This window comes from Malurus melanocephalus, unplaced genomic scaffold (assembly GCF_030028575.1).
Source record: "Malurus melanocephalus ecotype Western Australia unplaced genomic scaffold, MMel_1.1 scaffold_9, whole genome shotgun sequence".
NCBI lineage: Eukaryota > Metazoa > Chordata > Aves > Passeriformes > Maluridae > Malurus > Malurus melanocephalus.
Window position 1 is genome coordinate 5,157,983 of NW_026623241.1, and position 26,357 is coordinate 5,184,339.

Sequence of the window (26,357 nt, forward strand, 5' to 3'; positions counted from 1 at the left end):
TCGGGGAGGACTGAAGAGATACTTTCTCTGGTTTCAGTCCGTGCTCTGCTCACCTCAACAGGGTGCTGCACGGTGCCCTGATGAAATAGGCAGCTGTACTCTGCTGCACACTGATTGAATATGATTGCTCTGATTGCTGACTCCTTGCTTAGCTGCACAATTCCAGTAGCTTAATGTAATTGAATTGGRAGCTGGAGCTGCTTTGTCCCTTTAGTTGTCGGTTCGTGGTGTTTAGTGCAAATTGTCTGTTGGGGTAAAAGCAGTCTGATAATAGTCCTTCACGTACAGTGAATGTATAACAAACACAGGTTCCAGTGGAATAAACACAGTATCTTTTTGTGTATGCTTAGGGACCTAAAATATGTAGTTTCCCTTCAAGAATTTCTCAGTCATGGTTCCAATAAATGAAAAAAACCAAAGCAACTGAGAAATTGAGTCTTTGCAATATAGTTTGTTGGTAGATTTTATGTTGGATAGAAGGTGCCACTGGAAGTCAAATGCATTTTGCTGTATTTGATATGGATGTAGAAATATCGAAACAATTTAAGAACCTGACTTCTGTCCTTGCAACAGGATGYCACAATGTTTGAGCCTCTTTTACTTTTTAATGAAATTAAACCTGTCTAATTTTTAACTTTATTTTTGTGTCGGCTTATTTGTATTGAATGTTCAGTTTAACACTAATCGGTCAAAGGGAGGAAACTATTTTTAGTTTCTGTGGTTTGGAGGTGAAGATACGGTGACATTAAAATAAAAATGTGTGAGTTTATTTTATTTGAGAAAGATTAGGCATCTTAGCTTACCCTCACTTTTGGTGAGGATTCTCAGACATCCAGAGAAGCAGAGTGGGAAACCTCTCAGATCCCAAATGAATGTGTAGAGATGCTGCTGTGTTATTAACCAAATTACTTTCTTTCCCACTCTTGTTCAGGCATTGRAAATATTTTGAATTTACACAAAGCATTTTCTAATACAATTGCTTCCAGTCTTAGAAAGAGAATTATATTATAGTTGTCCACTGGAGATCCGAATCTCAGAAGATATTTCTGTTTCATTTTCTTCTAGACTGGGAACTTGTTGCTCTTCTGTGARGTTGCTATAATTTTGATTTGGTTTCTGGGGATAACTTTGCAAATATTTGTAACCCATTAGGAGTCCCTTTTATTGGGAGCTCTGYAGTGACCTGCTGGGAATGTGAAAAGCAAACTTTGCAGTTTGAATTGGCAATACTTTTTTAAAAACTTCTAGAACTATCTTAAAGCCCATTTCAAGATCTGAAGGAGAAAAAGGTGAAATGGCAGGAAATAAACACGACTTTCAAAAGTCCTTTACACATCATGAAAAAACATCAGAAACATCATAGACTTCTCTCCAAATTACCTTTAGTGCTTCCTCTGTTAAACTGAAATCACTCCCATATTCTTGTGATGTCTGCTGCTATCAGTGTGTTGCATAGCAGCTGTATGGATGAATGTCATGGGAAAGAATCCACATCTGTGTGCCCAAGTTGAGGTGGAAGAAAGTGTGGGACTCTGCAGACGAGTTATAGGATCCTGTGGTCACATAAGCATGGAAATTTGGTCAGGGAGATGCTGACACATTTTATTAGCTTGAAACGTATAATTCYGGCTTTTTACTGACTGACTTCTGCAGTTTAAGCACTGACAATAAACTGCCCAACCTGCATTTCACAGTGAACGGTCTAGTTAGGAACCCTGTAATAAGATGCAGAGTTTAGGGTAATGAGCTGAATAGAACAGATAAATCCAGCTCTTAGGGTCATTTGACAATGGGATTATTGTTACTCCTTGAAACAGGGCTTTGGATGAGAAATGGGATTCATATTATTTRTTGTCACTCAATATTTCAGGATTTTAAAAAATCATTTTAATGAGAAGTTTTAGGAGATGAGAAGAGCTGTGTGACTAGCATAGGCTGCAGAGAGTCAGTTATTTTATTTGTCTTATAGTGATTATGTCTAGAAGGTCATGCACTTCACTGCATTTATAAATTGGGGTGTTGACAGGGCCAGACCATTGTTCTCTATTCCAGTGCCCTGGAATTCACCATCTCTACATTTTAGAGTAAGCYCATTGACCCTGCAAATATGCAAGTAACTCCTTGCAAATCATTTGCATCTGGCAGACTTTTTTTGAAATTTTCACCACTAGTGCCATAGGCAGGTGAGGAAGGAAGAAGCAAAGGGGGCTCCACCTCAGCTGGCATTGATTCACATCTATATTTTTACGTCACTACATTTACTCCAATACCTTGTTATTGGCAGCCACTTTTTTGGCCAGAGGTTTGCCCTTTGACTTGAGTCCCAGGCATGAGGTGGTATTTATCAGCTGTGTGCCTTGTATGGGGTTGCAATGTCTCATCTTTTAAATTATACATTAATGAAATTGAGTTTTCTCATTTTCTCGATTTCCACACTGCCACCTCTTCTTTCTCCTCCCTTTTAATGAGCRCTGTTCAGAACAGAGAGGGATATTCAGCCTGTTGGGAGGATGAGTGATAGCCCCAGCTTGGGGGTGAAAGCAGAAAAACTGGCTTCAAATAAGATGTAGTATGATTATGGAACCACAGGCATGGAAGAACCTATTCCAGTCCGTTTCGTGCCCCAGGGCAATATTGGAGAATTTGGTCATCCTTGACAAGAGATTGTGCAGTTGATTGTTATTATTTCAGCATTAGTGTGGTATYGTATACTTTCTGTATTGAGGAGCCCTCTTATTTTTTCAGACTTCCAACTTCTTACAGTCATGTTGAATTCTAGACTAATTTTTCTCTTTCCATCTAACCAAAATAACTTTTGAATTTATGATCTTTTGTCCATGTATTCTCTCCTCTTATATAGGTCACTATGAAAGATGTTGCATTTTCAGTTTTGTTCTTAGTCAATTATATTTGCACTTGGTCTGCTTTMTGAAAAGTGAATGTTTCATTTGAGTATAAAGCTAATTTTGTTGACAGGCTGGATATCAAATCACTCAGCAAAGAGTTCCTATTGCAGTGAATGGAAGTCTGTCATACAGTCTCTGCATTGACAGCAAGATGAGCCAGATGGTGACCAAAATTGTAAGGATTAAACAAATTCAGTTGGAGCAAGACAGTGGAAAAAGTCTCCATGATGACACAAGGAGCCAGACTCTCGTGGACTTGAATAGAGCTGGTAGGCTTGGATTATTTTCCAATTTTTCTCCTCCTTTTGGGGTAAGATGACTCTTTAAAGGTAAACGGGTGACAGGAAACAGGCAAAAAATAAAAACAGCTTTATGTCTCTCTCCTTGAAAAAATAATTCATAAAAATGACGGTTACGCTTGAAACAGATGAACACTTGATTTTCTTAATGGCCACTAGACCTTTCCCATTTGCTGTTGGTTGATGGCAATTGGCAGTAGCAAGTTAGAAATCTCTTGGCTCCAATTTGATCAAAACTATGCTGTAGAGCCACTCAGCTGTTTAAGCTCTTGCACTGTATATGTCGTTAAAAAAAGTAAAATATAACAGACCTAGTGCATCAAGTTTGTGTATAGCAAGAGCAGCTGTTGGAATTTGTTGGTGCACGAGTCAGAAATTTCTTTTAATTATTAACTTTGAAAAAATGTAGATTTTCTCTTTTAACTTGGAAATTGTAAATTAAGTCATCCAGATGAGCACGCAACATGGGCAGCAACCTGGCTGGCCTAGCCTGACTGGGACAAAGTGCTCTGGTGTCCACAGAAGCAAAGGGCTGTGGCTGCTCAGATTCCTTGAAAGCTAGGTCCTGAACTAAAAACTAGACTACATCTGTTTACAGTTCTGCCTGTTCCAAAATCAGTTTAAGATAAATAAATTTGCATCTGGTACCGAATTGGCTTTAAATGAGAGTTCTTCTAGAGAAAGGCAGAGGAGTGGGCCCTTCTCATCTGCATGTCATCAAAGGGTGGAGGGTTGTCTGCACTTGGTCTATTACTTTAAAGAAATAGGAGGAAAGGTTTTTATAGCAATCTGCAGCTAGGCCCATTTTGACAGTTGCTAAATAATACATGGGAGTTTATGTATTTTTATTATTAAAAAAAAAAAGCCCAAGTTCTTTCATGTGTTTAGCCAGTTGCACTGTAATRTGCCAGGATCAAAAGCTATTGTTGAAAATCTCCTGTCTCTTTCCCTGGTAGGAGTCGGTCTCATGGAGGTTGTCATGGAGCCTGATATGTGCTGTGGGGAAGAAGCAGCTGCAGCAGTCAGAGAGCTTCAGCTCATTCTGCAAACACTTGGGAGCAGCCAGGCAGTCATGGCAGGTACTGAAGGGAGAAAGACGTTCCCTGCTCACCAGTAATTCTTTGYATTTGCTGGAGTTTTGCAGCTTCTGGTTATTTTGCTCTGCAGTGGCTTATAATGCATAGCCTTTTCTAGCTGTTGTTTTTACAATCCTCAGTSTGTCCTAATGTCTGCCATGCTTCAGGTCTCTTACAGGCATGCCTTTATCTGCAGAGCTTTGCTGTGTTAGATGTTATATTTCCTCACACAGTAATTTTACAGGGTAAAGCCAGGCAGGAAGAAATGTCCCCAGGGTTCTTGTGGCACTTYTTCCTGTCTCTCTCCATCTTGCTTGCCACAACATTGCAGCACAGATCTGTAGTCAGAATTAATGGTAGAGTAAGGAAGGGACAAAAGGACAGAGTAGTGGGAACATGGATCATCTTCTAAGTGACAGGTYTCAGCTAGTCATAAAATTGATGTAGGCACTAAACTTTTGCTGGTGAGAAGGAGTAAACAACAGAAATGGGTGGTGGGCTTAATTTTAGCCAAGATCACCTGTCTTTCTGAGACCACTTCTTCTTGTAGGAAACTTTGCTTCTGGCACCAGCTCTTCTTACTGTAATTTTAAGGCCCCAATTTTCAGGTGATGTGCAGAAGCATAGCCTGCGTTCAGCCTCCTAACTGGTGATTCTGTCTCATTAATTGGAAAATGCAGGTCGTGCCRTTTTTCCTCAGTCCTAATTTTACCAAAACTTACAACCAGCCCAGAGTTGCAGGTAGCATATAGCAGACATCTGCTTAAGAATTTAAAAGTGGTTTCAGGCATTCATCTCCTCCACACATACCCACAATTAGCAGCTGCTTACTAATGTTCWCAATGTAAGCTGTATATTTTCCTCTGACAGTTGGCCTCACCGTCTGGCAACAAATTCATTCCATTATACAAGTGTATGTCTYGTGGAAAACTGAGTCAGAGTGGTCCATGCATCACAGAATAAATGGGATCCAATAAATGTRGGCTACTGATGCAAATTTAATTTAATGTACCGGGAAGTAATAATAGCTAGACATTATCTATTTCTCTGAATCGTTTCTCACACGAGTGTCCTACRTGTCGAATAAGGCCCAGTTGTCAGTATTAAGCAGCCAGTTTGGATGCTTCTTCAAGGGCCTTCGTGGGCATATGGAAATGCAAATCTTTTTTCACTACTGAATTTGGCCCTAAGATTGCCACTKGAATTGCATTATGATATTTTATTGCAGGGAGATTTCTGACTTTATAGGAGAATCCCATATTGAAAATATTTTTCTTTCAGRATAGCTAGCTGTAAAAGTATTTGGGATTTTTGTTTTTCTTTCTAAGTGAAGGTTTTAGGGGCTTTTGCATGTATAGTGAAGACAAGTGCCCAGGTGATATTTCATTACTGACAAACAGATGAAAATATTATTTCATTGTAAAGTGAAGAAAAAGCTGAACATAAAGAAAAAAGGCTTTTTTAAAATTTTTTAAGAGCATTTGCTTTCTGGGTCCCCTTTTGCTTATGCCTGAGTGAGTTCATTGTCTGGTCACATTGACACCTGTATCCAAGTGGAAACAGGTCACGTCTCAAATGAAGCAAGGGCAGGACAAGACTATTCCTCTTTTGGAACAAGTATGATTTTCACCCCAAAGAGGGAGCACATACAAAACATTTCCCTTGAAAGAGATGTTGGGTCATTCCAGCATCTTAGTCTCATTTGCATGTCTGGCAGGACTCTGTGAAGTCAGGAAATGAGTGTGCTCTCATCCAGCCTGCTTTTACAATTTTACCAAGGCCTTGCTCGTCAGTTTAAATCTGTTGACTGGAATGGATTCTGAAGCCGTAGCATCTTCACAGTTTTAACTCTGAGCCATTTTGCACTTTCATTTATGATGCTACTGTATCAAATTAGTAGGGAGTTGTTTCTTTTTATCTGTATTTGAAATTAAAATATGAATTAAAAAAATAAACAACACAGGGAAAGGCTACAGATATTCCCTGTGTAATATGGGGAAAATAATGTTTCTTAACATTCCAGGATATAATGCAACCTCTCCTGTTTGTGTATCCCAGCAGCTGATAACTGTGGCAAACGTTTTCTTCTCAGATGTCTTTAGAGGGATAATACTTATAAAGATACAATCATGATTTCCTTGTGGTTGAGTAATTAAAAAAWTTTTAAGGACATTGGTCCATTTTGGACTGAGTGTGCAGGATACTTTTATATAAAACTTTGTACAGTTTGTGGCAGCCAAGGACATTTCCTGGGGTAAGACTGCAATTTCCTGAAGGAGAGGAAGAAAATTACAAAAAATTCCACTGCTGCTCACATTTTGTCCTTGAGCTGTAAATTTCTAAGAACACCTTAGTAAAGGTGTTCAGCATAACCTTAAGTTCTTGTGTTCTATGCTAGGGTAGTATATATCCATCAAATTGTAATTCCARAATGTATTTTTGTGCTGCTTTGAGAGAAATGGAAGGCTCACAATCCACCACTTTGCTTGTCTGATTCTGCCCTTTATTTAAGAGCTGTGAATCAGAAGCTCTTTTCACTGGATGGCTTAGAGGATCTGTGCTGCACTGCACCATTCAGTTTTCTTAGAGGAATTATGAGCAATGATTTAAAACTATTTTGAATGATTCAAGGTAGTGCCTTGAGATTGGTTCWCAAACAGAAAGCTGTGATGAAGTGATTGTTACTCCTTTCTGAACATAGAGAAGTCTGCTCTTAATGCTCTGCATATAATGTGCAGTTTATTAATGCATGCCAAGGTTTTTAACTCTAATGTACAGGGCAGACAGTTCTGTTAATAAAATTTCCTTTTACAGAGGGTCAGCTGCGAGTGGATGCCAATGTTTCTGTGCATCGGCCTGGAGAGCCTTATGGAGTGAGGACTGAAGTGAAGAATATCAATAGCTTGCGATTTCTGGCAAAAGCAGTAGGTAAACGGTGGCTGCTTCATTACAAGAGTGCTGTAGATATTTTGTGTGTCTGAGATGAAATATGTCAGGCTGCTGAGTGCAGTAATTGGCCTTAAATGCCCTTACTTGCTTCACCTGGGTGTCTTGTCCATGTGCCTTGCCTGTGGGAGCAGGAGTCCCATTTAGCTCAGACGTTGCCTGAGTGGCTGTGTCAAAGGTGTGCCAGTTTTCAGTCCTGTCTCCTGAAGGAYCTTGGACCTGTTCTGTAGCCTTGTTCCCAGTCCTGTCCAGGACTTAGCTCCTTCTGATTCTCACTGAACTCCCTGAGTGGATCCTGGACTCAGCGCATGCCCTACCTTGACTGACACTGTTAGTAGCACTTGCCCCTGCTCATGCTATTCAGACTAATGGGACTGCATCAGACCATGAGGGTGTGGCCTGGGCTCTGGTCACCCTTCACTCCTGGCTTATCCCTCTTCATGGAGCAATCCCACTCTTGCTGCACTCTGACAGAATAAATCTTAGTATGGGATAATCTGGGAAGAGCAGGTATGTTACTCYGCAGGTTTTTTTGCAGTAAAACCTCTGCCTACAGGAATGAAGGGGGTAATTCAGTGACTAGCATATATAGTACTGAAATATGGTAGCAGTGGTTTTGTGTCCTCCAGTGGAGATGATTGCTTTCCACTGAGTAGGGTACGTGATGTGTTCAGATGCAGCTTGCGTATGAGCAAAAAAAAGCTGATGGTTATATCTCCAAAAGAAAACTGAACTGGGTGACTGCAAGGTCACCAGGAATGTATGGCTTGGCTRCAGTGCCTGGGAGAAAATGGTTTCCATTTAGAGGAAATGAAAGGAGATGAGGAAAACACACAATGAAAGAAATAGTGCTGGAGAGACAGACAGTGACTGATAATTCTGCCTATAACTACTGCTGTTGATTTCATTAAGGTTAAAACAACAAACTCTTCCATTATTGTGTAGCAGTGAAAAATGAAATGGTGGAGTGCACTAAAGCTAATAGTGTGGTCTAGCAAGCTTACTCTTTTTTCTTTCATTACTGTCAGACTATGAAATACAGAGGCAAATTGAAGAACTTGAAAATGGAGGGACAATTTTGAATGAGACAAGAGCTTTTGATTCCAGGCTTGGGTGAGTATTTATTTTGGAGGAACATASGAATAGCTGCTTTAGAGTGCCCACATATACCTAGTGACATGATCAGGAGATGCAATAGAGTRTTGCTCAACTTGTGTCTTCTAAAGCTAATGTTCACAAGTATAGTCTCCTCACAGGGAGTAATTTAGAGCTGAGGCYTTTTCACAACAGATTGTGTGCTGCATCAAGCAGTGTCTGTGTGAAAATGACTGCCCTCTTACATGCACTTATTCTTTGAAGTGGTTTTRAGAGGCTCTCCTAATCTTCATGAGGCAGAGGTTTTGGTTTGTGTTTTTGCCATGAAACTAATTCTGTGATGTACCTCTTACCACTTGTTTTGTTTTTATTTTAGGTGCACAGTACCAATGAGAGACAAAGAAGGAAAACAGGATTATCGGTATTTTTTTCATAGACTTAACGTTTTATAAACTGAGAATTTATTGCATTTCTGAAGTGTAGTCAATGTAATCAGGATGGRAAGTTACATAGCACAGTGAGTGTGTATTGGAAGTTTACCTTCCACCAGAAGGGACAGATAGCTATCAAAACCGGGGCTAGTCTAAGCAGTTCAGATCTGGAATTGTGTCTCCTTTTCTCCTAGACCTTTCCCAAAGACTAGGTTGGGAGTACTTGAGCTCAAGGTGGGAAAGYTGAAGGATTACTGTGGGGCCAGTTTAAATGTGTTCTTTAGAATGCCTGACATAAAACATCAGGATATTCTGAGTTCAGCATTGCTCCTGCTGTAAGTAAATACTGAGGGAAATGKTTTTCAGATAGCAGGCCCTGCCTTTCTATGCTTAGATTCTGTGATCACAGATCATAAAAACACTATTTGAAAATCTTCACTGCTATTGAAAGGTGTCAGCATTCATGGGCAGGTTTCTACCTTGAAGTTCTTTGTAGACCTAATGAAGGTATTACCTTGTTAAATACTTTGCCTTCTGTAAGTGTGAAGTGACAGTCACTGAACCATGAAGTCACCTAGGAAGGATTTAGCTGTAGGGCTGAGGGGACAAGGCAGAAATCCTGTTGGAAAGCAGTGCTGCTGGGAACAAGTTCTGAGGCAACATTGCAAGGCAGCAGCACGGTTGTTTAGGGCCATCTTAGTGCTGATCCTCCTAGCAGTTCCCTTGTTTTGCATACCAGAGATGTCTTCCCGTTACTCCCAGAGTTCACTTCCCAGCAGGAGAATTGTAGTTCGGCAGGAGAACTTTCAGAGCCTCTTAGCTTTGTCAGCTCTGTTTTCCTGTTAGATCTGCATATCTTATATCGCTGATCTTGCCACAGCAGAGCAGCAATTTTGAAAAACATCCCACCGACTTTGAATTTGAATCTGTTCTTTAGATTATGTTTTTGAAGAAATGCAGCAGTGGCCATTTTGTGAATTCCTTGTTGCGGTAGGGGCAGGCACAAGGCTTATTTTAAAAGACTAATTTGAATAAATGCAAAAGAAAATTCATTCAAACCTGGACAAAACTGATGACTCTTAAGATATTTCAAATAAAGRTCATAAAGATTATTACTATTACTAAGATTATGAGCAGTTAAATTGTAAACTATGCTTTTTCATGTTTTTTTGTAACTTAGTGCTGTACATTATATATTAAACTTAAAATCTATGTTTAGGCAGATTTTAAATAGAAGTTAATATATCCTAATGCCCTTTATTCTGGTGGCTTTGAACTCCTCATTTGATCATGTAAGAGTGAAGTTTCTGCTTCAGTCGCAGTTATTTGAGTGGTTTGAATTGGCCTTCTCTTTAAGGGAGTCCTTTGTTCTATGATGACACCCTGCTGAGCACAGTAACTTTGCTTTTAGCACAGCATGAGATTTCATCAGGATTTTTGAAGTTTGTCTGGAAAAGGTTACAGCCTGCCCAGATCACTCCTGGCAGTTGCCTGTCAATCTGAATTCTTCCTTGACTGCTCCCATTTTTGTCCAGCTCCGCAATTCATGCTTGATATGAATGGGCTGTTTCCATATCTTTTATTATTGGTGCTATTGGGGCTTTTTATTATTATTTTTAGTGCAGAAGTATTTGAATTACCCCTTTTGTATTATGAACTCTCTGACAATTGGTGGAAAATACCTGAATTAAAAAAATAGGGGCTTTGCAACAGTTTGGGGCATGGTCTCTTTCTACTTACCAGTGATATATGAAGTCATTCATTTTTAATGTTTTGCTTATTAATTGGAAGTTGAAAGGGTGATACAACTTCCAGGGAAGAATAAACTTGTGATATAAATTTTATTCCTTGTTGTTTGACTTTAGAGTGAAAATAATTACAAGGGAGTTTTTCTTCATTTTCACTAGGTTCATGCCAGAGCCAAACCTTCCCCCACTGATTCTGTACGATGCAAAATCTTTGCCAGCTAATATGAACCATCAGCAAGTGATAAATATTGATTGGATTCATGAGAGACTCCCTGACCTCCCCAGTGTGAAGAGAGAAAAGCTTGTTGAACAGTATGGGATTCTTCCTGAGCACAGCTTCACTTTATTGGTAGGTCTATTGATCAAGTACTAAAATAAGCTTAGAAACTTCAAAGTTGCACGATTCTTGAAAAGATTTACAAATGCCATATTAACCAGCTGTCAGTCCTTATGAATATTTTTATTTGGAAGCGTGTCCAATGCATACTTCGTTCCATGGAGCCATACACATCGAATGGTGGAGCAGATGAACCAGACACAGTGCGCCGAGAAGTGTTTCGCACGCAAAGGCAGTCAAATAACTGTTCCTTGATATTGATCTTGTCTGTCTGCACATTGRTGCACCCGTGACTGACTGCAGCAAATGTACAGCCTCTGGATGCAGACCTGTCTGCAAGTGCCTGCTCTGCAGCTTGGGGCCTGCTGCAAGGCTGGGCACATTGACCATATTTAATGAACATGAATCAAAATTCAAAGTCTAAATCACTTAACTTCATCTGCTCACTGGTCTACTTTCCAGATTATTGGAAAAGCTGCCTAGATTTATTCTTAGAGAAATTACCAAATGGTTGCGCAGTATCAACTTTGACCTCACAGTGCAGTTTACCTGGGGTTGGTTCAGAAGAGGGGATGTGAAGGGAAACGATGTGGCAAATACAGTTATAAATAAGGAAGTGACAGCAAAATCTCGTAACTCCCAAAATTATTCTCGAGGACTTTGAGCTGCTTAAATGTAAACTATCACCTCTCTTTGCCAGTGATAACTCTGGGGAGTGAGTTAATATACTCACCCTAGATTACACATTTCACATACCCAGCTAAGCTAGGAGAATGTCCTGCTTTGATTACCACTGTGATTAGTGGAGACAGAAGGAAAAGGACTTTCTCTGAGAGAGATTCAGAGCAGAACCATAAGTACTTTAAATTGTCCTCTGGAGGAGTTCCTTTCCTTTGACTATAAATGGAGAGCAGTGCACATAACCACCTCATATCCTTTCTTTGTATGTCTGTAATTCAATACACTTGTACAGAGGCTGGTTCYACAGGAAGAAAATGATTCTGTGTTCTGAGGAAAGCTGTTAGGAAAACTGCTTTTGTGGTGCTGTGCCATTTTAGTGAGTTGCAGACTGTTTGGTGGGCAGGTGAGTCATAAGCCTCATCAAAGTCGTAAGACTGCAATCATAGTATTCAGAGGTGTCAGCAGTTTTTACMTTTCTATTTCATTGTATAAGCTGCAAAATGTGATTTTACAGCCAGTATTCCCATTCATGCATGCATTTTTTCATCTTAACGTATTTCTCACGTATTAAAATAAACATAGGAGTAGATAGGGCCTGCATCCCTTCTGATTTTTTCTACTTCTTCCTCTCTGTGGTGGGCTGGCCCTGCCAGCTGCTAAACACCACAGCTGCTTGCTCATTTTCCATGCCAGTGGTACAGAGGACAGATTAGGAAAAGCACAAGTAAGACTTGTGGTTTGAGAGAAAGACACTTAAGTGAAGGAATGGGGTAGGGGAAAATTTAAAAATTATGTTGATACAGTCACTCACCACTCCCATAAAGAGACTGAATGTGGTGCCAGTCTGCAGACAATGACACTGGCTACATCCCAAAAAATCCCATTCCCTCAGTTTTCCTTGTTGAGCAGGGCATAGAATAGAAGCAGTTTGTGTTAGCTGTAAGAGAGTGTCCCCACTTAACTTTGTGCCCATCCCCCTGTTTGCTGTGGGGGATGGAGTGCAAGAAGGAAGTACTGCTCAGCAGTAGCTAAGACACCTGTGTGTTGTCAGCGTTGCTGTGGTCACAAATTCAAAACACAGCTCCCTCTTTAGAACATAAACTTCATGGCAGCCACACCCAGGGCACCCACTCCTTTCACTTGGCATCAGCCCACCTTTTGTGCATATCAAGTTGCTGGTATGGGTGGCTTCTGTCATCCCTGCCAACTAGMCCTATATATTTGCCTCATCAACTGCCCTTTCTTTCAGCTGTTCTCTGAAATGCTTTATTGCCTTTGCTTTTYCCCTTTTCTCTTTTTTTCTTTTTTGCAATGTGTAAGATAATTAATGAGCTCCAAGCTGAAATTTGGGATTCAGCTTGTAATAAGCTAATGCATCCATTTGAATGCATGAAGTGAACACGTTCTCCGTTGCGGGTCTCCTTTTATTGTGCATTAGAATGTCAGCCTGTACACTCCCCATAAAAGTTGCTTGCCTGTTCACTGGGAGACCAGTTAACCTTAATTCRTCGGGAAGCGCCGTGTCCGTCGCCGTGCTTGGCTTGCGTCAGAAGTTGCACAAGATTGCTGATAGGGCCAGATGCACACATCTAATGAGCATTCTTTCAGGTTAGAGCGCCCAGGAGTGCTCATTAAATAAATGGCAGTGGCAGGGGGATGGCTCTAAAATGCAAAGTCTCTTCTGCACCAACTTGTTAGAGAAAGCATTTTGTGCCAAAGCTACAATAAAACATACATACTCCAGCATRCAGGTTAGCTTCTGAGCTTGCTTCCAGAGCTTTGTCCTCATACACAGTAGCTGCCTGTACATACTGTGGTGCTGAGAAACTGAGATTCCTCCTTTGCCTAATTACAGCATGTACTGAAATGGAAGGAGTACCCTATTAATATCTTCATATCTGAAATGCCTGAAGTGTAAACGGCTACATTCTTRGCAGTTTTATATAAATTGCAAAAATAAATTATGTTTCTGATTTTTCTTCACACAGAACTATTCTTATTCATTAGGGTATAATTCTTTGAGCCATGTAGACTCCATGGTGTTTGRGGACTCAATATCTGCAAGCAATTTCTACTTTGCTCTGTAAACTGGTAAGCTGGCAAATACATCAGTSAAGAAGGATCTCTGACAACTTTGCCAGTTACAGTTTTATAGTATTTTCATCTTGCTATCTATTGAGTAAAAGAAGAAGATACATTGGCATAGACATTAATGTATTAAAGTAGACATTAATGTATTAATGGGATGCTTTGTTTTTAAAATGCCTACTGAGGTCCAGAGAGGTCCAACCCAACCAGAAAATTCATTAATTGTCACAGTACAACATTAGAAAAAACTAATCTGATCACTTCCTTTGTGAATTCTAAGTCTTCCTGTGTGTCTACTGTTCCTCTGCTTACTCAGATAAAAGTGGCTGTTCCACTTGGGCTGATTGCCTGGGTGGAACAATCATGCTGGTGACTCCTTCAAACTGTCAGAAGTGGGTTGCTGTAGTARTTGGTTTTGACCATTTTGTTTTATSCCATGTCATTCTCATACATGTTAGTGTGCACGTGAACTTATGCTTATTTTTAAAATTTAAATAATTTTATAAGCTTAAGGAAAAAATTGAACTTTCTTTCGCTGTTCTGCTTCTTTCCTAGATGTTCTGGGTTTTTCTCCCCTGACAGCCTTTTACGTTTTTGCAGCAGTTGTTCCCTCACAGCTGGTTGTTGTAGAAACCATGATGTGAAAATGGGAATAACAAAGCAGCAAATTATATTTTATTTGTGAACATTGAAGTAGTKTTCTTCTTTAGTTCTTTGGGAAATATTACTGGTCTTTAAAAGAATAAGTTTGCATTACAGTCCCAATGTCCCTAAAGATTGTACCCATGGTATTCTGTAAAATATTGGTTTAAACTTGTTTAAAAGGTACCTGAAAACACTCCACCACTAGGGTTTTTTACATCTCAGTGCTATGAAATGATCATTTWAAATCATGTTTAAGGAAGAAATTTGCATCTGATTGAAATATTAGCATGTCGTGTTTCATGCCAGTGAGACTCTCATGAGTAAATTGCAGCATATTTGGTGTGTAAATGGGAGCACTGAGTGGCCTGGATCACAAACATGGTACTGCTATTCCAGATTTCTGGTTTTCTTTCTATGAAGTTCAGAATACAGTATTCAGAATGAAGAGAGAACAGGCAGTCAGCATTCCTGTAAAGCAGCAAGCTGGAGCGTGCCGTGGTTTTCAGTTCAGATCTGCCACAAGGGACAGGTCTGTGAGTGTGTTGGTAATTGGAGTGAATTTGGCAGGAAGAAAGTTTACCAAAATGTAAACCAAATTAAAGTCAAGTAGTACAGTATCTAGAAATTGAAGCTAATCAAGTTATGCCTACATTTTTTTTAATATGACAGGAAAATAAGGAAAATGTTTCATTTCTGTCAGTCATTCTGATGTTTTGACATCCTGCCTTACTCATTTCAGTCTAGCATTACTGGGTTTTTCTTCTCTTTGGCTACAGAAAATGACAGTCGCTTTAAAAAACCCAAAACGAAATGCAAAGGAATTTTGGGGAATGTGTCTGGTTATGTTTGCACAAGTAGTGAGCATGGGGTTCAGAGACTTGGTAGCATATGTAAGTCTGTCTCCCTGAGTTTTCCTGGGTTTTTCTGCACTTGCTGCCTGGAAATCATCTGATTAAAATGCAAAGGCTGCGTATGTTTGTCCTTGATTTTTCAAAGGTCTGGCAGCAGGATCAGAACTGTAACTGCAGCCAGGCTGTAAGTACCCAGAAATCTGGATGTGCCCAGTGCTAGGAGTACGCTCTGTAGGCCATCCATGATGGAAGTGCTGGACGTGCTGYGTCTGAGCTGTGTGGCTGCATGCAGACATGTGGCGTCTGCAGACATTGTTTGCCTGTGCATAATGTTGTAGCTAGACCTATTCTGCCTGCAGTGTTTGTAAAATCTTCTGCAGCATGTCTAAAGAAACCAGCATTCAGACATGCTCACATTTTCCTACCCAGACTGGACAGTTGTTTCTGTGTAAAGGACYCCACTGTTTAAATAATGAGTGTTTGTTTGTGCTRTTGAATCCTGAGGTGAATYAGAAARAGTACAGTACTTGGCAATKCATCRTTCTAGGAATTCTGCTTAACACACSGAGTTTTCAGTCAARTTTACTGTGCTTTGGTAATCATGTCATTCCTTTACTGTGTTTTTTAAGCCAAATTTGGTCGTCTAGTCTATTTAGCCTTAGTTTTACATAATTTGATTAGAGAGTAACTGCTGGTTATATTAGTGAGAAYGCTGGAGAAGAAGAGAATTATGTCTTTGTGTATTAGATGGATAAGTMGTGGGAGTTACAAGGTTTACCTTTGTTTGCAATAGGCCTCAGTGGTTTTCTAGGCTGAGAACTTAGTTTCTTTGGTCATGGTCTCAAGGTGAAGGGGATGGGTGTGATTTTTGTCAGACTGGTTTTACAGCACATCAGACATTAATCTAAATACATTTTCTTCTGTTTCACAGAACAGAGAGAAGTAGTTTGCAGTCTTCTCAAAAGCCATAYATCATTACCAATAAAAAATGTATCCAGAACTTTTGGAAGTTAGTATTGGGAAAATTTGGAGAAGGGAAATCTAAGATTCTGTATTGCTATGGAAGTAAATGGCCTTTAAAAACAGGGGCAAATGGAAGTGTTTTGATGGGATGGGAGTGGAGAACTCAAGCTTTGTTTTTTAGTTACCCTGCACTCTTTTTGCTCATAATTGTTCAGAAATCTGGCTGCAGTCAGTGTGTGCTTGAGAAATGTTTTTGCTGTGATAACTGTGTACTTAGACTAGCTCCTTAGCTGTCTCTAAACTGTTACCTCCTGACTTCTGAGAGCTGGCTTGTCCTCCTCTRTGTTTATGTCACATACTGCAGAAGTCCAGTGGCATCCTAGATTTGGATTCCTCCTTGAAAAGGYAGGAGCTGCCACTTCATACCACTTCTGCCTTCAGGAAACCTAATAAYCTAATGAGTTCTGTGCTGCATTTAAAGGTCCATCAATGCCTTGATGACAAACACCACAGCATTCAACAGGCTGTGCAGTATCTGTTCTTCTAAAAACAATCTCAGATTTCACTTAGGCTGTGAACTGAATCCGCTACTGTCATATCTTCTGAGCATTTAGTGTGTAAAAACTTAGCATAACTTCTCTGAAAAAGATGGAACAAAACCCCGTGCCTCTTACAAATGACCTTTCCATATCATTGAAGGGTAAATGCAAGCTWAACTTACTCATTCAATCCAAAATAAATAGAAGTGATTGCAAGATCAAGAGTGAGGTATCTGTAGACAGTTTCAGGAAAATTCTCCTATTGGTAAAATTGAGCAAGACAGCCTGTGACATGGCAACATTGTATTTTCTAGCATTACAGATAGTTAAAACAAGTGTGAAGATGAGAAAGCTTCTCTCCAAATGCTGATTTTAGGGAGGCATTTAGAGAAAATGGATCCCTCATTTGTTGGAAGCTCCATTGAAACAGACAGGCTGACAGATCAGCTGCACGTTCCTGCTCTAGGGATAAGATTGCTTGCAGTTATGTTAATAAAATTACTCCAAACTCTGGTGGCTTTGCAGTGAATTCACTGCCAAAGTTTAATTCAGAACTGAGCATTTATATACTGTATTATTGTAACCTGTGACCTTTGTCACCTGCTCCAGGTGACCCTGCCTTGCCAGAGGGGTTGAACCGGATGATCTCCAGTGGTCCCTTCTAACCCAAATGATTCTGTGATTCTGTAATCACATTTGCACTCTAGTATCCCTTTGATACATTTAACTTTTCTTAAACAGAATGAAGATGGGTTGGCAGAATTCTTTGAAAGTGTGGTGAAAMAGACCCAAATGAAGCCAAAGAAGGTCATCGGCTGGATTCTAAATGACCTGCTCAGTTACTTGAAACAATATTCCCTTACAGTAAAGGAAAGGTCAGTCCTYTTCATTGCTACAGTGGTGAGACAAAGTGATTTTTTTCTCGTGGATGGTACCATGTTGCTTGCTCTGCCTTAGTTGCTGCTTGTGAAGTTTGCTACACCAGGCAGTCCAGCACAGGCCCTGGCTCTGTCCTGCMGAATGGAGTGAGACAAATACGTGGAAGAGAAGAGGATCAGGTAGTTAGGAGTAGCAATCAGTCATCAGTCTTTAGAGTATGATGATGGAAAGGCATAGTCAGGCCATTAGTACCAAACATGAGGAAAAACAGCTTGTCACACTAAACTGTGTGATCTTTAGGCTAGCAGTAGCATAGATACCTTATTCTCTGAGGTAACTTCTGCCCACTTTTTCCCTAGCCCAGTGAGTTCTTTTCTCCTGGCTGACCTTTTGAACCTTCTGGAAAAAAAAGAAATTTCTTCTACAGCAGCAAAGCAGGTAAGTCCCTTTTTGATTTTGCAGTACTCTGAGTCTGCTTACTTGTGTAAGTGATGTATCAATTTTGTAATGATTGTGTACAAGTACAATGGYTGCTTTCTTTAGAGTGTCGATAAAGCGTAAGTTCTGTATCTCTACTGTATACATATAATAGATGCAAATGCCTTATSTGTGCATATAATCTTAGGGATATATCTGCACTTCAGTGTTAGAGGGGGGCAGAAGCCAAATAGTAGACWTAAGCAATGTGAACTGAACTCAAATCCTGCTTCTGAACAGAGCAGACAGTAGATCTCAATTTCACAATTCCAGTCAGACCTGCGTAAAAGGTCAGTGGGAGCTAATCCATGGCTTGCAGTTAAGATGAGAGTATCAGTTACTGGATACTAAGGGACAGTAAGGTCTGCATTCCCAAGCATTAGCACATGGGAAAGGATAGAATTTATCCAAGTGTAGTCACAAAAAGAATTCTGCTTTGGTGTACCTGAGTCAAAAGTTGGAGAGGTCTGGCCTTTCTTTTATCCTTGCTTCTTTGAGCAAGTGCTAKATGAAGCTCTCAAGCAAGTAAAGCTGGGTTTTTTTTTAAATCATCTTGCTTAGGACAGTCTGAAAAATCAGCTCTTGATTAGTTACATCAAAAATTGTGAACTGATTATGATGGGTATGGTACTGCTGTGTCTGTAGACAAAATTTAGAGGTTTTTTGTGATGGGGAATAATCAGTCATTTACCTTAAATTGCTGTGAGCTCATTTATATGGAATGATTTGTCTTTTCAAATTAATTATTTTATTCTAGATAAGTCCATTAGGTGACCATTCAGTGTTTATCAGTGAAACGGTTAATGAACTGTGAATGAACTTTCTGGTTGGTTTTCTTTTTTTGGAAATGCTTGTGGTTCTTAATTAAGTTGGTCTGTTTCTGTGGATAGCCAGCTGCATAAGACAGGGATAGGGATTTAAGTGCCTGGCTTCAGTCGTGTGTTTGGAAATTTTGTATTGGAAAAGTAAAAGCTTCAAAAAGGAGATAAAGTATTAATAGGAGAAGCACTGGAATGCGGAGCAGTTCTGTGCCTGCAGGGTTGTGGCACACCCATCAGTTTGGTGTCTGCATTTGAAAGGGAAGCTTCAGAACTCCAGTCAAGTCTATTCTGTAGGGACAGGGTACTAATGCTCTTCTACGGGGTTTTCTGCTTTGTGGTGTATTTGTGTGCCAGGCACTTCTGACWGGTTGTGAAATGTCAAGGATTTCAGAAATGCATTTGTTGTTTAATTACCAACTCCTAGTAATGTGCATGTTGTCCTCAGTGTTCTGAAATTGGACCCAGAAATCACAGTGCTGTTTGCCATCACCRAGTGATGATGCTATCAAACCGCAGAAACCTTGCCACATTTAGAAAAGTATTTTGGTTGCCTGGATGTCAGAAGAATAACAAATGTTTATAACAATTCTCAGCAGTAGGCAGAGACGTCGCATGGCCCGAGGGCAGAGAGGGCTATATATACACACCAGCAGATGAATTGCAGCACTCAGGGAGAGGAGCATGATCTGCAGGGGCAGACACAGATCTGATGGGAAGGGATGGGAGGGTTCCATGGGGTGAGCACACAGACGTGTACACATACGTGCTCGCTGCAGGAAGCTGTTAACCACTTAAATTTTTTAAAAGGTTTTRTGTTAGGGCTCTGCCGTCTAAGGCAGTAAAACAGGCAGATAAAAGCTGTGAGCAGTGGCTGTACACACAGAGCATTGTATGGTGGGATGCAGTGCCAAGCAAAGGGCACTGTTTGCTCACATAATTACCATGTAGGTAATTACAGAGCTCATGCCCAACTTGCCATCAAACATAGCGTCCCACTCCCGAGGTCTCCGAAGCAGTTCCATGCTGGCGTGCCTGTGCAAAGCGGAGAGCAGCTTCCAGCCCTGCTGGCGTGCAGGGCTGTGGGGTGAGCGTGTCCTGGCTTGGATGGRTACGTGCTGCTTGTGGCCCAGCCCAGAAGGCACCATTTTGGAGCCTACAGTGGGAGGTGTCGGTGCTCCTCCCCCAGGGCTGAAACCAGTCCGATGGGAAGTGTGCCTGCCATGGGGCCTTGCTCCTCAGTTGCAGTCTGGTAGCAGATCCATGTCTGGCATAAAGGAGCTCCTGTGACTTATGGCATCGTGGGAGGAGGCTGGTTCTTGGGCCAGGGATGTGCAAACTTGCCCCTGCTGCTAAGAGCCATGCTGGAGCAACTCTGTGTGGACACCCTTGTSATGTTTCTTGGAGGATCCATGCCCGGCAGGCCATGGAGCAGAACAGACCCTGGCTTTTGCTGGCTTCTGCAGTTGCATAAGGTCACCCATGTAGGAGTAACTTCAACAGCCCCACTTGGCACCCCTACTTTAAAGTGGATAGCARGAAAACGTGTACAGTACACAAATCTAAACAGAACCATCTGCTTTGACAATTATGACTACACCATCTGGATGACTGGACCCAGCCTGCCCCCCACTTCTCTGAGAGGCGGAGGGACACCTGCCAGACATGGAGGCTTCCGTCACTGGAAAGGAGAGGTACCCACAGGACTTGCTGGAGTGGTGCTGCCTGCTGCTTTCCTCCCGCCCTTGGCAGCAAATCACTGCAGATAGGGTTTCCAGTTGGAGCATTCTTAGGCACAGCAGTCAGCTGGCACAGTCACCAGTTGCAAAATGTTTGATATGATGCCCATGGCAGCCAGRCGTGTAAGTCCTGATTAATTCATCTTGACCAATGCTGCTATGCCTGCATAGGTGGAGACCAGGGAWCATTAAAATCTAATCACGCTCAGGCAAGAATCAATAGTAGAAGCTACTGAAATTTCAGTAATGGAAATGAGGCCTGAGATTCACGTTTTGGCTCTGGAGACATCATAATTTGATCCTCCTGTGCTGGTGCAGGCCATTTGTGTAAATGAGTTGAAATCATTTTTTCAACTGCTTTCTTTAGATTTGTACTCTGTGCCAAGTGGAGAAACACATTTTTTTAAAGTGCATCTTTGACAGGTCTTGGCCACTTCTCTTTCTGCTTTCCCCCATACCTGTAAACAAGCAAGGGCCTTGATAACATTGTTGCTCTACTAACTATGTGGAGATGCTTGTTACAAAATGGAAAAGCACACATGATGCAGCTGTCACAGGGAAAATCTGGTGCCTTCAAGGTTTCTAATGGGCAAGCTTTCCTCAGTGCCAGGAAATATCTGGCACAGGCATAACAGGGAATCAGAGCTGGATCTCTGTCAAGCTGTCCTACCCCTGATCTAAGTCAGCCTGGTGTACGAGTTGCTCCTCAGTAACTCTGCCTGGCTCTGGTTGGCTGCGTAGATTTTAGATTTTGTTTGTTGCASATTTCCTCCTCCTGCAGCTCATGGCATCCTGCTTGAATACCTACCAGTCCTAAAAATCTCATCTGCCTTTTTCAGGAGAGTGAAAGGGCTTATTCATTGTCCACCCTGATTTGTGTAGCACTTCAGACTCCAGAGTGTTTTGCTAGAGGCTGTGCTGTGCATCGAGGACAGGGCTCATTCTGAGGGGTGACATACAGTACCGGTGCCTTGGGAGGCCTCCAGGACAGAAACCTTCCTGCTTCATCCCTCAGGGAAGAAGCAGAAGGGCTGCCTGGGGTAGCAGTGGAGTACAACAATGAAAAAAAAAAAGACAAAAAAACAACATCCCCACCAAAAAAGGCAAGCAGCTGCAGACAGGCTGAATCTCTTTGAATATATATATTTCTAGGGGTATTCCAGGTAGCAGTGGCATGATGATTTTTAAATATCACACTAGAAGGAAGATCTTGTAGAAGATGTCATATACAGCACTGATTTATTCAGTATAAAGATCTGAAGRCTTTACTTACAGCTGTTCTAACAAAGGCTGCTTTTCAGTAATTTCAATATTCTGATCTGCCTTTGGCCCTCTCACAAGGAAAAATTAAGATGTAGCTGCTGCATTGCAGTTGTGGCAGATTACCCTCTCGCAAGGTCTCCAGAAAAGTGGTAAGATCCCATAAAAAGCTTTGGGATGCTACTGGCAAACAAATATCCTCCTGCAGCAATTGTACTAAAGCATGGTTCTTAAATACTTGTTGCAGATACAGAACTCTTTAACTAAAGGTCTTTTGTACCAGAAAATTTGTCATGTTGAAGAAAATTGCTGGGATAGTTAAGATACCATCCCATGTGTTTCATTTTATTTGAGTTCTCTTGCTGCCCTGCGAATTATTTAACATGCGGTTTGAATAGCCCTACTCGTCTCCCCATCCCAGCCTCTTCTTCATCCTGCCGGGAATATTTAATGCTGAAATTTTGACATGACATTCATTTCCATATTGGGACACAAAAATGGCCCAAACATACAATTACATCTTCAGCTCAGGATGAAGCACAACGAGSTCTTTTAATAAGGGTTTTCTTACTCTCCTCCCACAGCTCTGAAATAAAAGCAAAGGGAATACAGAAAATGACTGCCCAAGGAAATTGGTTTTTTATAAATGTTCTCTCCTCTCAAGTGTATTCCAGGGCAATAGCCCTGCTGCAGTGTAGGAAAACACTAGCATTAACAAGTGATTATTCCACAGGCCCGGGTTTGCCCAGCAGTCCAGTACYTGGAGATGATGCATAGGTGGGCTGGAGCTGCTGCATTCATTCTGCTTGGCACCATTTTTCTTCTCCTTTGTCACACGTGTCCTCATTACAGGCCGCTGGCGAGGACTGGTAATGGGATGAGTTACCTGGGATTGGACTTGGTACAGTAGTCAGCTAATCGCCAGTTCCTGGGCACAGCCATTGCTCATGGAGATGTATTTCCCKGCTGCTCCCAGGCAGTTCTGTGAAYGATGTGAGAAGAGCAGGAGCACTGCCAGAGGAGCAGCCCTGCCATCCCTGCTGTGGTGCCCCTCTCCCAGGCAGGGAGTGGCGGTTCCTGCATGAGGAGCAGAGGTTGTGCTCTGCAAACCCCTCCGGAGCAGCCCTGGCATTGGGGGGAGCGGGCAGGGCCTGGGCTGCAGGAGGCTGCACAGCACCTGCTGTGAACCATTAACCTGTACTCTGCAGGAAGTGACAGTGTTTTGTCTCAGTACAAGGTGCAGGGTTCTTCCAGAGAGGCACACAATTCAGTCTTGGGTTTGTTCACATTTAAACAATCTGCTCTTAGCGAAAATAGGRCTTTTTTGGATCCATAACCAAAATACTGCATGTAAACAATATTGGTAAGTCAAGCCACTGACTTTTGCTGCTCTTATTGTGATTTTCAGGTGCTTGCTGAATTGTGGAAGGGAGAAGGGAAGACTCCTCTTGAAATTGTTAAAGAACAGAAACTTGAACTGTTACAGGATCAAAAAGAGCTTGAACAGATCTGCCAGGCAGTGATTGATGAACRAGAAAATGAGGTGATTATGATGGTGCCAGGAACCTTCTGCACTGTGGCAGTCTGTGGCACTGAAAGAAGGATAAAATGGCCTCTCTTTTTTTTCCCTTTTGATGGCATTTGAGCTCTAGAGCCGGAGCAGTGAAGCTGCTGCCAAGATATTATCAGGCTTTTCTTCTTTTTTACTTTACTGAGTGGGGTTTTTTTTGAAATTGAAGCTCACACAAAATGATCAGCAGAAGAAATTACCAGTCTGGCTAATRTGCTAAGTCATTCTGAGAGCCCATAAAACTTTAATGCAGGAAAGCAAAACTGCAGGACCCTGTCCCTCTCCAGCTGTACTGCCATTAACCTGACCCCACCACCGGCCACATAACTCTTGATTTTTACGTCATCTGTTGTGATACTGGCACAACACTGTTAAACTGTTCTGAAACTGGAGATTGAAATTACCTGCCAGCAAGTTAGTTATGGAATTAAGAGACTGTATCAGAGCTGGCAAGGTAAAAATTTTACTTGCATCTGACTTTTTGCCATGTCCCTGTCTCTGTCCACTGCCAAAGAGAGGAGCCTGGCTGGCTCTCCTGCCTGAGAGCGGCTGTGGGGTGGGGAGGAGCCAGAGCCCTGTGGCAGCAGCAGCAGCAGTGGCTCCAGAGCTGCTGCCCACTCTGCTTTTCTGTGGCAGCAACACAAATGCTCCCCCTCGGGGGATGATTGGCTCTTCCCCATCTCCTTGGAAAGACACACARCAGCCAGTGTGGCTCATCAGTCTAACAAGGTCTGAGCTGGAAAAAAAGGGAAAAAAACCCTTGTTGATCATGAAGGGGAGGAGTGGGCAGGGATCTTGACAGAGTCTATATAATCTGCTTTATAAAAAGCAAAATATAAAAAGCAAAGCTTGTATGTTCTCTAGAGCAAAAATGTAAAAGCAGAAGTGAATAGCTTACTTCTAATATAAACAATGTCTAGCTACATTTGCCATTTGGAAAAAAACATTAACRTCTTTTGAGAACAATACCACCCACTCCAGATCTCTTTGGGGATGCTAACAGCTCTGCAAGAGCTTTTGATAAAGAAAATGAGCTCGCAGTAGGTCAGYGTGACCTCCATCCAACTTGACTCATTTGCAGAGCCTGATAAAAGTGCTGCTGTATTTCCAGGCTGGTATGAAAGCACAAGCATGAAGGCAGAGCACATTAGAACAGACTGGGAAGTGCAGGAGCTGAAGGTCCATAACCATACTCCCATTTCAATGTGTTTTGAGAGTAACTTTTTTGAGAATGAAATAGCTTCTGAACAGCTGCTCAAACCAACACTGAGCACTTTATGACAGTGCAGGATCGGGAGTGTACTGCACTCTGCCCCACATAGGCAATTTCTAGCAGATCCAGAGTAATGAATCCTTTCCGTAGTGCAACATAACAAAGACTTTAGACTGACAAGAATTCAGATGCTGTAATGAGAAACAATATTTGCATCCAAGTTTGGTATTGGCACAGTGGGTGGTTCCTATGTTTGCAACTCTTCCCTTAATACCTGCAGATAAGTCATCCTGTTTCTTTGCAGCTATTATCTTCTGCCCAGTAACTCTGACAATGCAGAGAATGCCTTTCCTGCCACATAAACAGTAGGAAGGSCAGATGCTTGTCTTTCAGCAGTAGCATCTCCTTTAGGAAAGCCCAAAGTTGAAATTTCAGATCCTTTGAGTTTTTAAATATAGCACTTGCGATGAAGCAGGTGATTGTACATCAAAGGCYGTCTGATAGGAGGTCATATTTGACCAGTTAATCATCACGTTGCAAAGGATTACATGCTTAAAGGAAATAAAAAACACCTTTGTCTGTGCTTGAAGGACCTCACCAATATCATCTAATAGATTTTGATTCAATGCAAATTACTTGTTATAACTGGATATTATATTCAGTAAAATACTGGATCTTATTAGCAAGGAAAGTCCATCTCRCTTCTCTGATTCTTCCCAGAAGTTGCTCTTCAAGTTGCAGACATTGTTAAAATCCAAAACTGCTTTCTGTTTTCTTTCAATAAAAGGAGCCCTTTCTATTAGTTGTGAGGCCCTGCTGCTTTAGGGACTTGCTATTCTCTCATGGGAGCAGAGCAGRAGCTTATTGCAAGGCTGAAGGCAGTTTTTATAAATAACACCTTAGCCCAAAATGCAGTCTTCTATCACAATAGTCCAAAGGTCAAAAATATTCATACCTTGGCTGGGAATAAGTGAAGCTGTTTGGTTTTCCTGTAACAATGTTTCTGTTGCATTTTTTTTCTTTAAAGGTTATGGCCATAAAGGCAGGAAATCGAAAAGTTCTAAATAAGTTAATTGGTCTGGTACAAAGGAAGACACAAGGACGGTCCAATCCTGTTTTGGTGAAGCAATTGTTAGAGAAGAAGCTATCAGAGTAGCCACAAGAGAAAAAGCATACAATCAACCACAGAAACTGCTTCATTCTGTCTGCAAATAAACTTTGGTGTCTCCTTGTGCAGCATCAGGCTTGTTGGTTCTGCTTCAAGCGCCTTCAAGTCCCAGCCTTCTCTGGATATGTCAGCCGAAGGCAGATGGGCTAGAGAAAAGCAGGATACAGCCATTTACATCTCCCTCGCTTTGATGTGGCACTTGGAAATGTGATTTCCACGCAGCCCTGGGAAACAAGCTCCCAGAGGTGTCTGTGAGTATGCAGAGAGCTGAAGCTGCATGGGTTAGTTTTCTAATAAAGTGGGTATAAACTCAGCATTTCTGGCTTCCTGTTTGCGAGAACGGAAATTCACAATCTCAAATACTCAGTCTGGGGGTACACAATGTAACTCACTGTCAATTAGTGTGAGCACAGCAGTAACAATGATTAACACACCCAGCAGTAATTGAGGAGACCACGTGTGCCTCAAGGCTCAACAGAAGGAAAAAAGTTCACTGCTGTCATTCTTCCTGTTTTCTGAGGGATGGGGAAAGGATGAAGTCACGAGCTGCTTAAGTGTGTGCCTGAGGGTAGTGCCACAGATAGAAGTGTGTGCATCTCGCCCTGTCAGATTGTTTGCTCTCCTTCTC

General features: G+C 41.5%; 1 protein-coding gene across 1 annotated transcript in view; it reads left to right on the forward strand.

Annotated features, from left to right (window-relative positions):
* The window catches only part of GATB (glutamyl-tRNA amidotransferase subunit B), a 42,798-nt gene extending 16,737 nt beyond the window's left edge, over positions 1-26,061 (forward strand). The window contains exons 4-13 of the mRNA XM_057376346.1: positions 2,977-3,175; positions 4,162-4,284; positions 7,096-7,209; positions 8,256-8,340; positions 8,699-8,743; positions 10,661-10,850; positions 17,347-17,480; positions 17,844-17,922; positions 23,187-23,321; positions 25,589-26,061. Coding sequence (XP_057232329.1) covers positions 2,977-3,175; positions 4,162-4,284; positions 7,096-7,209; positions 8,256-8,340; positions 8,699-8,743; positions 10,661-10,850; positions 17,347-17,480; positions 17,844-17,922; positions 23,187-23,321; positions 25,589-25,717 — 1,233 coding nt within the window. The 3' untranslated portion in view covers positions 25,718-26,061. The remainder of the gene's footprint in view (positions 1-2,976; positions 3,176-4,161; positions 4,285-7,095; positions 7,210-8,255; positions 8,341-8,698; positions 8,744-10,660; positions 10,851-17,346; positions 17,481-17,843; positions 17,923-23,186; positions 23,322-25,588) is intronic.
* The last annotated feature ends 296 nt before the right edge of the window (positions 26,062-26,357 follow it).